This window comes from Podarcis cretensis (assembly GCF_951804945.1).
Source record: "Podarcis cretensis genome assembly, chromosome: 7".
Classification (NCBI taxonomy): Eukaryota; Metazoa; Chordata; class Lepidosauria; order Squamata; family Lacertidae; genus Podarcis; species Podarcis cretensis.
This window is the reverse complement of record NC_137176.1, coordinates 78,854,316-78,868,823: the sequence shown is the minus strand read 5'-3', so window position 1 is coordinate 78,868,823 and position 14,508 is coordinate 78,854,316. Positions and strand designations below refer to the sequence as shown.

The 14,508-nt window shown below is 44.9% G+C and overlaps 1 protein-coding gene and 1 long non-coding RNA gene across 2 annotated transcripts in view; both read left to right on the top strand.

Moving 5' to 3' along the window:
* HAS2 (hyaluronan synthase 2) overlaps window positions 1-10,660 on the top strand; it is a 40,378-nt gene extending 29,718 nt beyond the window's left edge. Inside the window, exons 3-4 of the mRNA XM_079984362.1 lie at window positions 6,074-6,175; window positions 9,058-10,660. Of these exons, the coding sequence (XP_079840488.1) occupies window positions 6,074-6,175; window positions 9,058-9,987 (1,032 nt within the window). The 3' untranslated portion in view covers window positions 9,988-10,660. The remainder of the gene's footprint in view (window positions 1-6,073; window positions 6,176-9,057) is intronic.
* Window positions 1-12,765, top strand: part of LOC307220609 — a 484,995-nt gene extending 472,230 nt beyond the window's left edge. The window contains exon 2 of the long non-coding RNA XR_013840985.1: window positions 12,343-12,765. This is a non-coding gene — a long non-coding RNA (uncharacterized lncRNA). The remainder of the gene's footprint in view (window positions 1-12,342) is intronic.
* The last annotated feature ends 1,743 nt before the right edge of the window (window positions 12,766-14,508 follow it).

Below are 14,508 nucleotides of genomic sequence, written 5' to 3'. Positions count from 1 at the left end.
GATGGGCGCACAACCCCAGAGTCTGTCAAGACTGGCCCGTATGGGCAGGGGTACCTTTACCTTTACCTATCATATCTCCTCTCAGTCTCCTCTTTTCCAGGCTAAACATACCCAGCTCCTTCAGGTTTTCCTCTATACCCTATTCCAGGAGAGGAAGACTAGCGTCTGTACCATAGCCTGGGTCCTGGGTGCCCCTACCAGTGGTGACTGGTGCCCAGTAGGGCTGGTGAGGCAGAAGGCAAGGGGACTGCAATATGGGAAACCAGAGCCAATGACCGGCAGACCCCAACTCATGGCTGGTTGTAAATAAGGAGGCAGACAGGTGGGGGTAGGTTGAGGTTTGGGGGCACTGCCCCATTGTGGTTATGGAGCAGCCTTCAGTGGCCCTACCACAGTCATTAAGGTCTGGGAGTCACCTGCCACACAGAATTCACCCCAGTCCCTTGAACACCCAACACAGTGTCAATCTGTGGCAGTGTCTTTGTGCCACAAATGCCTCACACCAGGACCTGCCTATCTGCATTCCTCCACAGTGAAGAGCCCTGAACTTTGGTAGCAGATATCAGCTTTTGAATCCTCACTCAGCCCTGAAGCTCATTGGGGGCCAATATTTACACCATACAGTCATACCTCTTGTTAAGTTTGCTTCAGTTAAATCTTTTCAGGTTGTGTCCTGCAGTGACCCGGAAGTACCGGAAAGGGTTACTTCCAGGTTTTGCTGCTTGTGCATGCACAGACACTCAAAATGACGCCACTTGTATGCGCAAAAGCGGCAAATCACGACCCGCGCACGCACGGACGCGGGTTGCGTTCTGCTCATGTTGCGAATGGGGCTCCGGAACGGATCCTGTTTGCAACCAGAGAGAGGTACCACTGTATATGTAAAACTTCTTCTATAAAAAGGTAAAGGACCCCTGGCAGTTAAGTCCAGTCGCAGATGACTCTGGGGTTGTGGCGCTCATCTCACTTTACAGGCCAAGGGAGCTGGCATTTGCCTGCAGACAGTTTTTCCGGTTCATGTAGCCGGCATGGCGAAGCCGCTTCTGGGGCAACAGAACACCAAAACCAGAGCAGTGCACGGAAACACCGTTTACCTTCCCGCCGGAGTGGTACCTGTTTATCTACTTGCGCTTTGACGTGCTTTCGAACTGCTAGGTTGGCAGGAGCTGGGACTGAGCAACGGGAGCTCATCCCGTCGCGGGGATTTGAACCGCCGACCTTCTGATCGGCAAGCCCAAGAGGCCCAGTGGTTTAGACCACAGCACCACTAGTAAATGCTCATGGCTTCCCTCAAAGAATATTAGGAGCTTTAGTTTGTTGTGGGTGCTGAGAGATGTTGGGAGACGCTCATTCCCCTTGCAGAACTACAGATCTCAGAATGGCTTAACAACCAGGGGAAACTGTGGCTCGGTTGTGAGGGGAGTAGAGGCCTCTTAAACAGCAACACCCACAACAAGGAGCTCCCATAATTATTTGGGGGAAGCCATGATGGTTTAAAGTGGTATCGTGGTACTTTAAACATATGTTGTGAATGTGGCCTATTGGGACATTCATCTCCCTCCCTCCCTCTTTCTGTCTCTTGGCCCCAGTCTACCTCTCTGAAAGGATAAAATGGGGGCAACCCACGCCCATGTATTCCTCCCCAAAGCTCAACGGCAATTAAAAATACAAGTAGCCTGCGTGAGTTAGTTCTTTGTTTGTAAGCTTTTTGCCCCTTCCATTTTACCAGGCCTAGTAAGGAAGGGGGGGGGTATGTCTATGTCAGATACAGCCCAGCTGGCAAATAATCCTTGCCTGCAGCTTGTACTTTGCAAAGGGGGTGGGTGGGTGCTGCCTAATTCATTTTTAAGTGAACGGTGTCACTGAGGCTTTAAAGGCCAAGCTTTTGCCTTGAGTGAGGTAATGCAGCTGTAAAGGATGAAGCCAACACTCTTTGGCTGAGGGATCTCTCCTGTTTGTATTTCTAAGCTCCCCTCCTCCTCCCCCCCACCCAGCCACCGCCGCCTTCCCCCTGCTTCTTAACAAGTTTTTATAGGGCTTTAAAATCTCTCCATTTTTGCGGACTCTGCCAATCCTTTGAGATGCTCTTTCTGAGCTGCAAGAGCATCTGTTTGCATATGAGTGCCTCGGAGTTTCTCACAAAATGAATCATGGCCTCGGATCCCAGCAATACATCTGGCAAAGGGGGGAGGGAGAGTTTTTAAGAAGTGTTGTTGGGGTTTTTTTAAGCAACAACCAAAGAGGGCTTTTAAACGTTTTGATTCACTATAAATAATTTCATTTCTAGCCTAGGTGGCAGATACACTTCTTCCACTCTCCATAGCATCCTCACAGTAACCCTGTGAGGGAGGTCGAGCTGAGAGTCGGTGACTAGCGCAAGGTAAAGGTAAAGGGACCCCCTGACCATTAGGTCCAGTCATGGTCGACTCTGGGGTTGCGGTGCTCATCTTGCCTTTTTGGCCGAGGGAGCCGGCGTACAGCTTCTGGGGCATGTGGCCAGCATGACTAAGCCACTTCTGGCGAACCAGAGCAGTGCATGGAAACGCCATTTACCTTCCCACCGGAGCGGTACCTATTTATCTACTTGAACTTGACGTGCTTTCGAACTGCTAGGTTGGCAGGAGCAGGGACCGAGCAACGGGAGCTCACCCCGTTGCTGGGATTCAAACCGCCGACCTTCTCATCAGCAAGTCGTAGGCTTTGTGGTTTAACCCACAGCGCCACCCGCATCCTAAGCCCAAGGTAGGGATGGGGGAAATATTGAATTCAGTTATCATTTAAAGGTGAACTTACGTAAATTGCACTTTGCGAAACGGTACACGAACTGAAACACAGCTGTCCTTTGTAATTCACACCGCTCTGAATTTTGCAATGCAGTTCTCCCACCAAGTAGTTTGTACAAAAATGCATATTCTAGAGCAGTGTTTCCCAACCTTGTGCCTCCAGCTGTTTTTGAACTACAATTCCCATCATCCCTTGCCACTGGTCTTGCTAGTCAGGGATGATGGGAGTTGTAGTTCAAAAACAGCTGGAGGCACAAGGTTGGGAAACACTGTTCTAGAGTAAAGTGTGGATATAAATTTCTATATTAGTGAAAATAGCATGGAAACATACATTCTGTTGGATAAAACAGCGTTGTGAAATCATGCATAGGAGGAGAAGGGTGTACAAAAACTGTGCTTCTCTGGAGAAATTTGCACTAAAATGCTTACAATTTTTCATGAGGATTATAAAAAAATGTTAACCGCTTTTGAAATGGGGAGAACCAAACTTAAGACTGAAAAAAAAATGGGGGTGGGGGTGGGACACCCAGAGAAACCAAAATGGGCAGATTTTTCCTGTTCCTATCTCCATGGCAAAATAGGGATTTGAACTCTGGTCTCCCAGGTCCTATGACACCAGATTAGCTCTTTCAAATAAGTGAGATTTATCATAAATATCAGGGAATATGGCTACCCAATGCTTCACAGAGCTTGCTTGTTAATGTACCTGCCGCATGACATACCTGACGTCCAAGGCAAAGCATAATTTCCACATTGTGGTGCACTAACAACCCTAACTGGTTCTTCCCCTTATCAGCATTTTGAAGGCTGTTTTTGTTGCCAGATGGACAAAAAGGCACCTCTAATGGTCTCTAAGGCCATATGCAAATGACTGTAATTCTCTCTGTCTCTCCCCCCCCCCCCCGCTTCTAAATGAAGAGAGTACACATTTGTAGATCTAGTGAATGGGAAAGGTGAATTTACATTCATATTTCAGTATTCATGCCTTTCATGCCAGCTATGAATATAACTGCTTGCTACCCAGTAATCTATTGGTCTAACTGGGAAACTAATGAATGGGAGTCAGAAATATTAATCAACACTCTTTATAGCAGGCTCCCCTATAACCTATTGGCACCACCCTTGGCTCTGTCCCTTGACCTATCGCTCACTGTCAGGTCTATGACCTGCTCCTGGTGAAGTTGGTGATAAAAAGCCTGGGTTTGAATTCCTGCTTGAGCTGCAAAGTTTCATTATGTGACCTTGGGACAGTCATGACTGGTCAGCTCAACAGGGTTATTTTGAGGATAACTGGGGAGGAAGGATAGACCCAAGTGAATGTTACCCAGAGTTCATTAGAGGAAGGCTTAGAATAGAAACATTTGCAACAATTAGTGGGTGGAAGGAACTTTCAATTTCAATTCTCTCCGTTGCTCGTTTTTCCAATATTAAATTTGCTTCTCCAGATTTCTGCAGCGATTTGCATTTTTCAAAGCGATCCTCATGAAAATTCATTCAGTGTCACATGGAAGGAGGGAACAAGCTTGTTTTCTCCTTCTCCAGAGGGTAGGACTCAGACCACTGGTTTCAAGTTACAATAAAGGAGATTTCTGACTAAAACTTTCTGACCGTAAGAGCTGTTACAACAGTGGAACAGTCTCCTCTGGGAGGTTGTGGACTCTCCTTCCTTTTTAAGCAGAGGTTGGATATCCATCAGTCATGGATGCTCGTATCTGAGATTTCTGCATTGCTACAATTCTATGAGTCTGTGTACCTAGAAGTTGGGGAGGCCAGCAGCAAAACTGGGCATCAGAACGGGGATGATGCTCCTTGTGGGGTGCCACCTGAGGCAGCCACCTCACTCAACCTCATGGTCAGGCCGGTTCTGCTCTGTCTTCTGCCCTTAAGTGAGCATCCACTGCCATGATCATTTTACTCAACAACTCTCTTCAAAGGAGAAGAAAGCCATACCTGCAGAACATTTCAAACATGCTAGAAATGAGGTCAGAATATCCTTTGAAACAATAGGTAAAGATCAAGGGACCCCTGACCATTAGGTCCAGTCGTGGCCGACTCTGGGGTTGCGGTGCTCATCTTGCTTTATTGGCTGAGGGAGCTGGCGTACAGCTTCCAGGTCATGTGGCCAGCATGACTAAGTCGCTTCTGGCAAACCAGAGCAGCGCACGGAAACACCATTTACCTTCCCGCTGGAGTGGTACCTATTTATCTACTTGCACTTTGACATGCTTTCGAACTGCTAGGTTGGCAGGAGCAGGGACTGAGCAACAGGAGCTCACCCCGTCGTGCGGATTCGAACCGCCAACCTTCTGATCGACAAGCCCAAGGCTCTGTGGTTTAAGCCACAGCACCACCCGCGTCCCTTTTGAAACAATACGAGAGCATAATAACAACAAGCAGAGCAACATTAAATGCTATAAAACGCGAGTGTGCGATTATGAGAAACAGTTCTATAGGCATGTTGTGAAAGAGAGAGCTCCATGAAACTCAGGTTCAAAGAGATCTGGTTGGCAGAATCAGCTTCTGGAATCATATATACATGAATGGCTAAACCTTCTGTGAATGAAAAAAAAGGGGGGCTATCGTATTTCTTCCCAGATCCTCTGCCAATTTTTATAAGCATCTGTAGGTTCACTCATCATTCATTCCCCCCTTAGGACAGCGGGAAACTTTTGAACTGGGGGCACCAAATGCATCCGGTTTCCTTCTGTCAAATGGGATCAGGAAAAGTGCAGAACACCCGCAAAGTTCCCCCCCCCCCGCAACACACACACACACACACACACTTCTCCATGCCCCATCTCATGAACACGGTCCTTGTTCAAATAAGTTGATCCAATGCGCAAATAAAATAAATACCTCTGATTCTGAGAACAGACATTTCTTTATAGCCACAGTACTCACACAACTGCTGTTAACATTTAAAGGGTATGCCTGCTAGCCTGACACAAACAGGCTTTAAAAGGGGGAAAACTGCAGATTCCGGTGGGAAGTGTTTTAGAGCGAGCGGAGTCAGATGTGAGGGAACAAAGAGAATCTTGAAAAAGTGCATAGTTGAAATTTGCAGTTAAAAATTGAAATCTGCCAAAGGCATCATCCCCTTGTGTGAATGGGGTGACCTTTTTTCAAGTTTTGTAAGTGTTGCTAAGCTTTGCCAACGTGGGTTCCACAACCTGTGATTCGCTTGATAGGATTTGTTTCAAAACACACCAATTGTGAAACACATAGTTTTCGGAAGTGCTGACTCTGGTTCCCTTATTAATTCCACATTTACTTATTTTTCTCATGGACAGGTTTGCGACTCTGATACAATGCTTGATCCAGCTTCATCGGTAGAAATGGTCAAGGTTTTAGAAGAAGATCCAATGGTTGGAGGCGTTGGGGGAGATGTGCAGGTGAATATAGCAATTTTCAAACTCTGCATCAAAGACTGTAAATTCAGGGCCACCTCTATGTGCTCCCTTGCAAGTGAAGATTGATAGTCACGCAGGAAGCCACATGCATATTTTATGTGCACTGTGAACGTTTCTCCTACAGTGGATGCATTGATCCAGAAGCCACTGGATATCTAGGCTGGATTTGGGAATATTGATCCATGAACTTTGCACAGAAGACATTCCTATGTGATGCCACCTTTCATGCATTTACAATATGCTTGCTATTTGATTCCGAGAAGGACATGGTAATACAGACAACCCTGATTTGCACAAGGGTTGTGTTCTGGGTCATTGTGCATGACATAAGCCCACTCACACCCCCTTTTCTGCCTCCTTTTCCAGCCACTTCCATACCCTGTCACATGTCCTAATTGGTCATCGTCTGTACATGAGCCATGTACCCCCCAACATTTCTCCAATGAAAATAGGGACGTCCTATTCCGTAATAATATTTATTATTACTGGTTTAGCATTTATACCCCACCCATCTGAATGGGTTGCCCCAGTCACTCTGAGTGGCTTCCAACATATCTAAAAACATGATAAAACATTAAACATTAAAAAAGCACACATCCCTATCCTTCCCCACCTTCAGATGGTTTGGGGGTTGGATAACTGAGCTTTTCTGTTAATCTGAAAAGCCTAATAATAATAATAAATTTTATTTATACCCCGCCCTCCCCAGCCAAGACCAGGCTCAGGGCTGCTAACACCCGATATAAAACAATTGATCGAAATACAACTTAAAAAAACAAGATTAAAATACAATATTAAAACATCAAAACATTAAAATGCAGCCTCCTTTCAGTGGAAACTCAAGTCAAAAACTTTTTTGGGAATGAAAACGTCAAGTCTTCACCAAGGCTAGCTATTCAGACTGGTCCTACATGGGCCAGAAAAAAGCCAGGGAAGTTCCCAAATAGGAGTTCCATCACAGAAAGAGAAAGGAAAAAAGAAGAGGGGGAGGGAATCAAATTGATTCCAAGCCAAAGGCCAAAGGCCAGGTGGAACAACTCTGTCTGGGGCCTGTATAGATAAAATGGGCCCCAATGTAAAGGATCCGGGGCACAAAAGACCGGCCGAGACAAGATAATAGAGTGTGCCGATTACAGTGCTGCCAGGCCTAATTCTTACACAATATAGTCCACATGAAGCTTTGATTCTTGGAATCAGTCATTGCATTTCAGGAGGGCAAGGTTCAGATTCTAATTATATAGGGGTAAAATAACATGATTAGGAAAGAGCATAAGACAGAGATGGGTGATCGGGATGGAGTGAGCTGCTGATCTGGCTGTGCTTGGTGTCAATGAGCAGGGGCGTAGGAAGGGGGCTGCAGGGGGTGTGGTGTAATCCCTGAGGGGGCAACAAAATGGCACACACCAGGGGGCGGCACTTACCAAGCCACGCATCTCTCCTGGGAGTGACACGGTGGCTCGGGGCCCCGTGCTGCCTGGCATCTCTGCCCGTCCCTTGAGCAGATCACAGTGAAGTTGTGCAGTCAAAGTAAAATTAACAAGACCTTGGAAAAAGCCGGAGTCTAGAAATGTACAGAAACCAGAGTACTTTGGTCTGGGGAACTTTGTTGGTTTTGCAGACTCTGAACTTGGAAACGATATGTATGCCTGTGTTCTTTCTGCCATTTGGGGTCTCTTGCAAATGTTCCATTCTGTGTCCAGTGAAGTATTTGTTCAAAATTGGGGTCTAGATGAGAGGGAAGGATGCTGGAAGTAGGAGGAACCCCAAGATAAGGCACTGAGCAATTCCAGGTCTTCTATCACACAAGGCGGAGCCACACTATCCATTTGAAGCACACCCAACACTCATTGAAAGTGCACTGGTTCCCCCAAGGAATCTTGGGAACTGTAGTCTGTTAAGGATGCTGGGAATTTGTAGCTCCTTGAGAGGGAAACTACAGGGTTGTACTTTAAATGCATGGTGCTGATCTGCACGCAGTTTGAAAACAACTGCCACAAAATATCGGTAACATTGGTATTGTGTGAGAGAGAGCCAACATGAAGTGCAGGATTCTTGCATTACAGGATTCTATGAAAACATGGGTGGGAGGGAGTAACAGAATATTAAAAATAATGTAAGAATAAAATAAAATTATTATAAATCAATTTGGAGATAGTTTTTAACACCAGTCAGATTAAACCAAATAAACAAGGGATATTCGGTGTTATGTTGGAGGGGATGCCAGGAAATAGGGAATTCTGTTCACATGTGGGAAGTATAAATATGTAAAAAAATAAAATAAAATTGGCAAATGGTGTTTAAGGAGATAACAGAAATCACTGGGTTAAAGCTGACCAAAAGTCCAGAGGTAGCACTATTATCAATTTACGATGAGGTGGAAGGTTCACAGGTTATGAAGAACTTGCTCACAAATTTATCGACAGCTGCACACATTATTATAGCTAGGAAGTAGAAGGGGAAAGCAGAATATAAAATGGAAGAATGGCATAAAGAGGTGTGGAATATAGCTATTAATGATAAATTAACATGTGCCATTAAGGTAAGGCAGGGAATATGCAGGCGAAATTATTTTGAGGAGGTATGGAGGGTGTTTGTAGAATTTGTACTGTTAAAATGGAAAGGGGTCAAACCATCGCAAGAGATGTTGGAATTTTGGGAGGTTGGATGTTCATGGTCTCAGTGGTGGGGTGCACATTTTTATTCTTTATTCTTTGATTATTACTATGTCAAAATAAAAAAAAATGGAAAAAAATGTGAATGGCAGTATTTTATGACGTATACTTTATGGGTTTTGTTTTTTAAAAAAACACAGTTGCATATTCTTTTTCTTGCTAAAACTTCCTTTTCATTGTTGCTGCTTGCAGATTTTGAACAAGTACGACTCGTGGATCTCCTTTCTCAGCAGCGTTCGATACTGGATGGCGTTTAACATCGAGAGGGCCTGCCAGTCCTACTTTGGCTGTGTGCAGTGCATCAGCGGGCCCTTGGGGATGTACAGGAACGCCTTGCTCCACGAATTTGTGGAAGACTGGTACAATCAAGAATTCATGGGATCTCAGTGCAGCTTTGGAGACGACCGTCATCTCACCAACCGAGTCCTGAGCCTTGGCTATGCAACGAAATACACAGCTCGGTCCAAGTGCCTTACCGAAACGCCCATTGAATATCTCAGGTGGTTGAACCAACAGACCCGCTGGAGCAAGTCCTACTTCCGAGAGTGGCTATACAATGCAATGTGGTTCCACAAACATCACTTGTGGATGACTTATGAGGCTGTCATCACTGGCTTCTTCCCGTTCTTCCTCATTGCCACTGTCATCCAGCTTTTCTACCGGGGGAAGCTGTGGAACATCCTCCTTTTCTTGTTGACAGTCCAGCTGGTGGGCCTTATCAAGTCTTCCTTTGCCAGCTGCCTTAGAGGGAACATTGTCATGGTTTTCATGTCTCTCTACTCAGTGTTGTACATGTCCAGTTTACTGCCGGCAAAGATGTTTGCCATCGCCACCATAAACAAAGCAGGCTGGGGCACGTCGGGCCGGAAAACCATCGTGGTCAACTTCATAGGACTCATCCCGGTCTCCATTTGGTTTACAATCCTCTTGGGCGGCGTCATTTTCACGATATACAAGGAATCCAAAAAGCCATTCACTGAATCGAAACAGACCGTGCTAATCATTGGTACGATACTTTACGCCTGCTATTGGGTGATGCTCTTGACTTTGTACTTGGTCCTCATCACCAAATGCGGAAGGAGGAAGAAGGAACAACAGTACGACATGGTGCTTGATGTATGATTCAACCACTGTGCCTCCCTTAACTCCATTTTTTAAATTTTCTTCTTTTGCTGCCCATGGAATCTTTCTTGTCACACGACGAACCTGCTAGCGTTTGTGGTACTTGAGATCATCAAGGGAAAAGGATCACTGCTGCTGGGACTTGAACATGAACGAATTCATGACCATGCCAAAGCAATAATAATAATAATAATAATTAAATGTGATTGTGCCTTTTTGTCGGGAAAGGGTGGGGGAGGGGGGAGAAGAAAATCACAAGGATTCAACCCATTCCTGTGGGTGGTCTCCCAACGATGCACTTTCTTCTGTTGTGCGTACGCCCCAAAGTGTTAACGTCCTATATACCTCACTGGCCACGCTCCTGTGGGCGGACATGGAAGAAAGGGAGATTTGGAGACACAAGCAAAGGATCTGGTAACCCATTTTAGGATCTGCAACCTAATTTATGAACCTTCTTGTTGTTCTGTGACTTTTTTTCCTAGGAAGCGGTGCGAGTGAGCATGTGTGTGTGTGTGTGTGTGTGTGTGTGTGTTAGGCTGCAAACTGTAATTCCAAAGTCAAGTTTTTATAAGGGTTTTGATGACCAAGGGTTTGTATTTTTATATAATTGTAATTATTTGTCTCTGTTTACTTTTTACACCAGTCTTTTTTTTAAAAAAACAAATAAATAAAAACCTCGTATTTTATATTTCTGCCAAAAAGTACACTATTTTCACCCCTCCCCACCACTCTTACAGTCTCTCGCTTTCCCCCCTCTAAATAGGCTTTGAAAAACTCCTCCTTAAAAAAGAAAAGAAAAAGACTTGCCCACAATGTGAAAATGGTTTGCTGATTTGAATTTTGCCCCTCCCACTATTGAAAGAAGAATTTTTAAGAAGTCTCTGTATTTTTAAACTGATGAATGTTTGTTTCTGTGAAAGTATTTAAATGTGTGCTTTTGACTTTATTTGAGGGGTGGAAGGGAAAATTAACATCATTGTCAATTTTTGGAGGCAAAATCTTTGTGTGCAAGGAATAGCACAATCCCCAGGATATTCTCCTGCCTAGACCCCCATTGAAATCCATGGGAGCTGCGTTAAGTGATCACAAACCACTTCAGTGGCACCATTTGGGCAGATGTCCAGTGCCCCACATAGTAGAATAATTAGAGTGAGAGGACAAAAACACCAGGTTTGACTTAACCAAATATTGACGTCGCAATGAGACCGTTAAATCCAGAGCCCAAAATTCCACCTACGGTTCTGCACAGCTCCCACCAATTTTCAGTGCGAATTGTGGAGGAGAACTTTCTGCGGGATTGGGCCCACAAAGGCCAATGGGATAGATACGTGCAATCTTTTTCTCCTCCCCATAAAATTTTTGTTGCCAGATGATACATAGGCATTAAAAGCAGTCTTCCATCCCACCACCTGGGTGCAGAATGCTATATATATGAAAACATAGTGTTGTTGGAGTGAAACTCTTGGTTTCCAGTTTAGAAAATATGTAAAGATGGGTGAAATCCTAGTCGCATATCTTGGTTTGTTCAAATTGAGTTATGCCAACCCAGTGAGAAAATCCTTTCCAGTCTAGAATGGAAGCTGTTGGCAGTCCATTAGCTTCCAGAGAAACCTATTGGGATAGTCCTGTCTAAAGTAAAGCTTTAGCCCCATTGAAATCAATGGGATTTATGTGAACCTTGACTTAACTTGTCCAAATTGATTTCAATGAGCTAAAGCATGAGTAACATATAGCAGAATCCCATACATATCAACTCAGAATTACCATATTTTTCTGGGTATAAGACTAGGTTTCCCCCCTAAGAAATAATATAAAATATTAGGGGGCGTCTTATACACTGATAGTACCGAGGGTGGACTTTTCTTAAATCTGGGTCCCCCAAAATAGGGGGCATCTTATACATGGGGACATCTTATAGACGGAAAAATAAGGAAAGTCCCACTGAGTTCAGTGGGGTTTATTCCCAGGTGAATGTGTATTAGATTACATCTTAAGTCTGGATCCAACCTAATGGAAGAATAACATGAATCTCTACACCTCTGTGCTGTAGGAATTCCATCCATCCCCAATGATGTACCCATCAAAGTTTTTATTATTATTATTATTATTATTATTATTATAAGAATGCCTAAAAATACATTTTTTTAAAAGAGGAAAATATGGGCCCCAATTCCCGCATAGGCAATTAATGTAATATTAATCCCTAAGAATATCTTTTTAAAAAGCGGAAGAGTATCAACAACATACTGATCTATATTTTATTCTTATTCTTTTTGACATGGGCCATCACTGTGGTAGAATGGAAGCTCATCTGGTTGTTTTGGGGGATATATGGTTGTCTTCCTTAAAATGCAGATATGACTTTGATTTTTCTGCTGTGGAATGTGTAACATCCATACTACTTTGTCTGATGATACAGAGATCATGTTTGCTCACAAAAACTGCCTTAATTTGCTTGCAACTGGGGGAGAAAATCGATCCTTTTTGGTGACCAAATGGATCAGCATTAAATTTTCTTTTTAAAAAAACAAAACAAAACATGCAAATGACACAAATGGGGAGAAAAAGAAAAGAAACTTGACTTTTGCCTTTTAACTATTTATATTGTATAAGTTAAAGCTTTGGGGTAACAACGTTCAAGTGTCAAATAAAAATCCTCTCATTCTTTAAAGGATTGAAATAATTGCCTGTATTTATTCTAGCAATTATTCAATGCATTTCAAGTATAGGTTGTTTAGTACAATTGTTACTTTAATAAATAAAATATTTTTGATACGATTGTGAGCAGTTGGTGTTCTTTCCTGAGCTTCATACATGTATTTTTAAAAGGAGCCCGAATCTACCATGTAGGACCTGCATAGCAGCTGGTTTTATATATGCAACCAACACGAATGTGATGGCATTTGTCTCACAATGCTCACCTGGTCCTATTGTTGGCTAGATGCACCTTTTTCCAGGTGGAGGAATGCGAGTGGCGATGTGGTCTAAACCACTGAGCCTCTTGGCAGGGGTCTGCAACCTAAGGCCCAGGGACCACAAGCAGCCCATGGGGGTCATTTTACCGGCCCCCGAGCCACTCCCGAACTGAGCCATCCACTTGGCGAGTCCACATGCACTGTGCTAAACCAGCACAGCACGGCACAGGGGCTCTGCTTTTGCAGCGCTAGAAATCGCGTCTGTGCAGTTGCAAATGCCGGAAATTGGTTGAACGCACTCTTAACGCATGCCTGCGATCTGGCCCATGGAGGGGGCTCCGCGGCAGTGAACCGGCCCAGGCAAGGTAAGCCTTGCCAACCCCTGTTCTTGGGCTTGCTGATCAGAAGGTCGGCGGTTCGAATCCCAGCAATGAGGTGACCTCCCATTGCTCTGTCCTAGCTCCTGCCAACCTAGCAGTTTGAAAGCACACCAGTGCAAGTAGATAAATGGGTACTGCTGTGGCGGGAAGATAATCTGTGTTTCTGTGCACTCTGGCACCCATCACATTCCTCCGTTCACCAGAAGCGGTTTAGTCATGCTAGCCACATGACCTGGAAAACTGACTGTGGACAAATGCCGGCTCCCTCTGCCTGAAAAGTGAGATGAGCGCCGCAACCCCATAGTCACTTTTGACCAGTGGGGTCCAAAAAAGAGGGCCAGATTTGATGAAGTGAACATGCATGAGGGCCTGCCGAAGTTGTTGAGTTTTTTTTCCAATCAATCAATCAATTAATCTTTATTATGGTCCAGAGACCCAACAAATCGTGACAAAGCAATGCACAATTCAGACAGCCTACCCTTTTTTTTTTTTTAGGATTTTACCCCAAAGTTCTTGAGCGTTTTTTAAGGATTGAAGTTGTTGAGCTTTCTTTTAGTTGTACAGGCGAGAGCAACTATGAAAGCAAGCTGCATGGTGAGCCGCTGCAGGAATCCGCAGGCAGGCGGAAGACCGATCTGCGCACAGGGCACCTGCACGAGTCAACCAGCAGGGGGAAAACCAAATGGGTGCATGCGCGAGCCAGCAGGTGGCCGGTTCCAAGGGTCGATGCTGAAGAGCTGCAGCTCACCGTCTGTGCGTTGGCTCCTGGGCAGAACAAGCCGAACAGCAGGAGCTCAGGGGCCACAACAGATTCATTTCTCAGAATTGCTTGAGGGGCCAGATTAAATCGACCGGGGGGGCTGGATTTGGCCCCCGGGCTGGACTTTGGACGTGCCTGCCTTTGACTATACTTAACCGTCCATGGGTCCTTTACCTTTTACCTTTTTCTAGGTGGAGCACTAGCTGAACACATAGACTCCATCATTTGGGCACTTCTAATGCGAATCCTGGTGCTTCGTGAGACCCTGGAAGTCATGTCTGAGACCTGATGGGACCTCAGATGCAACTTCTAGTAGAAACTGGAAGTCACAACGGAGGCCTCAGACGTGACCTCTGAGGCCCCGCTGGTGTAGCACACACAATGTAAATGACATGACGTCACAACATCACGTTATGGCGTGGGTGCAATTGGGCACCCATAATCTGGGGCCCAAGTCGATGCCCCT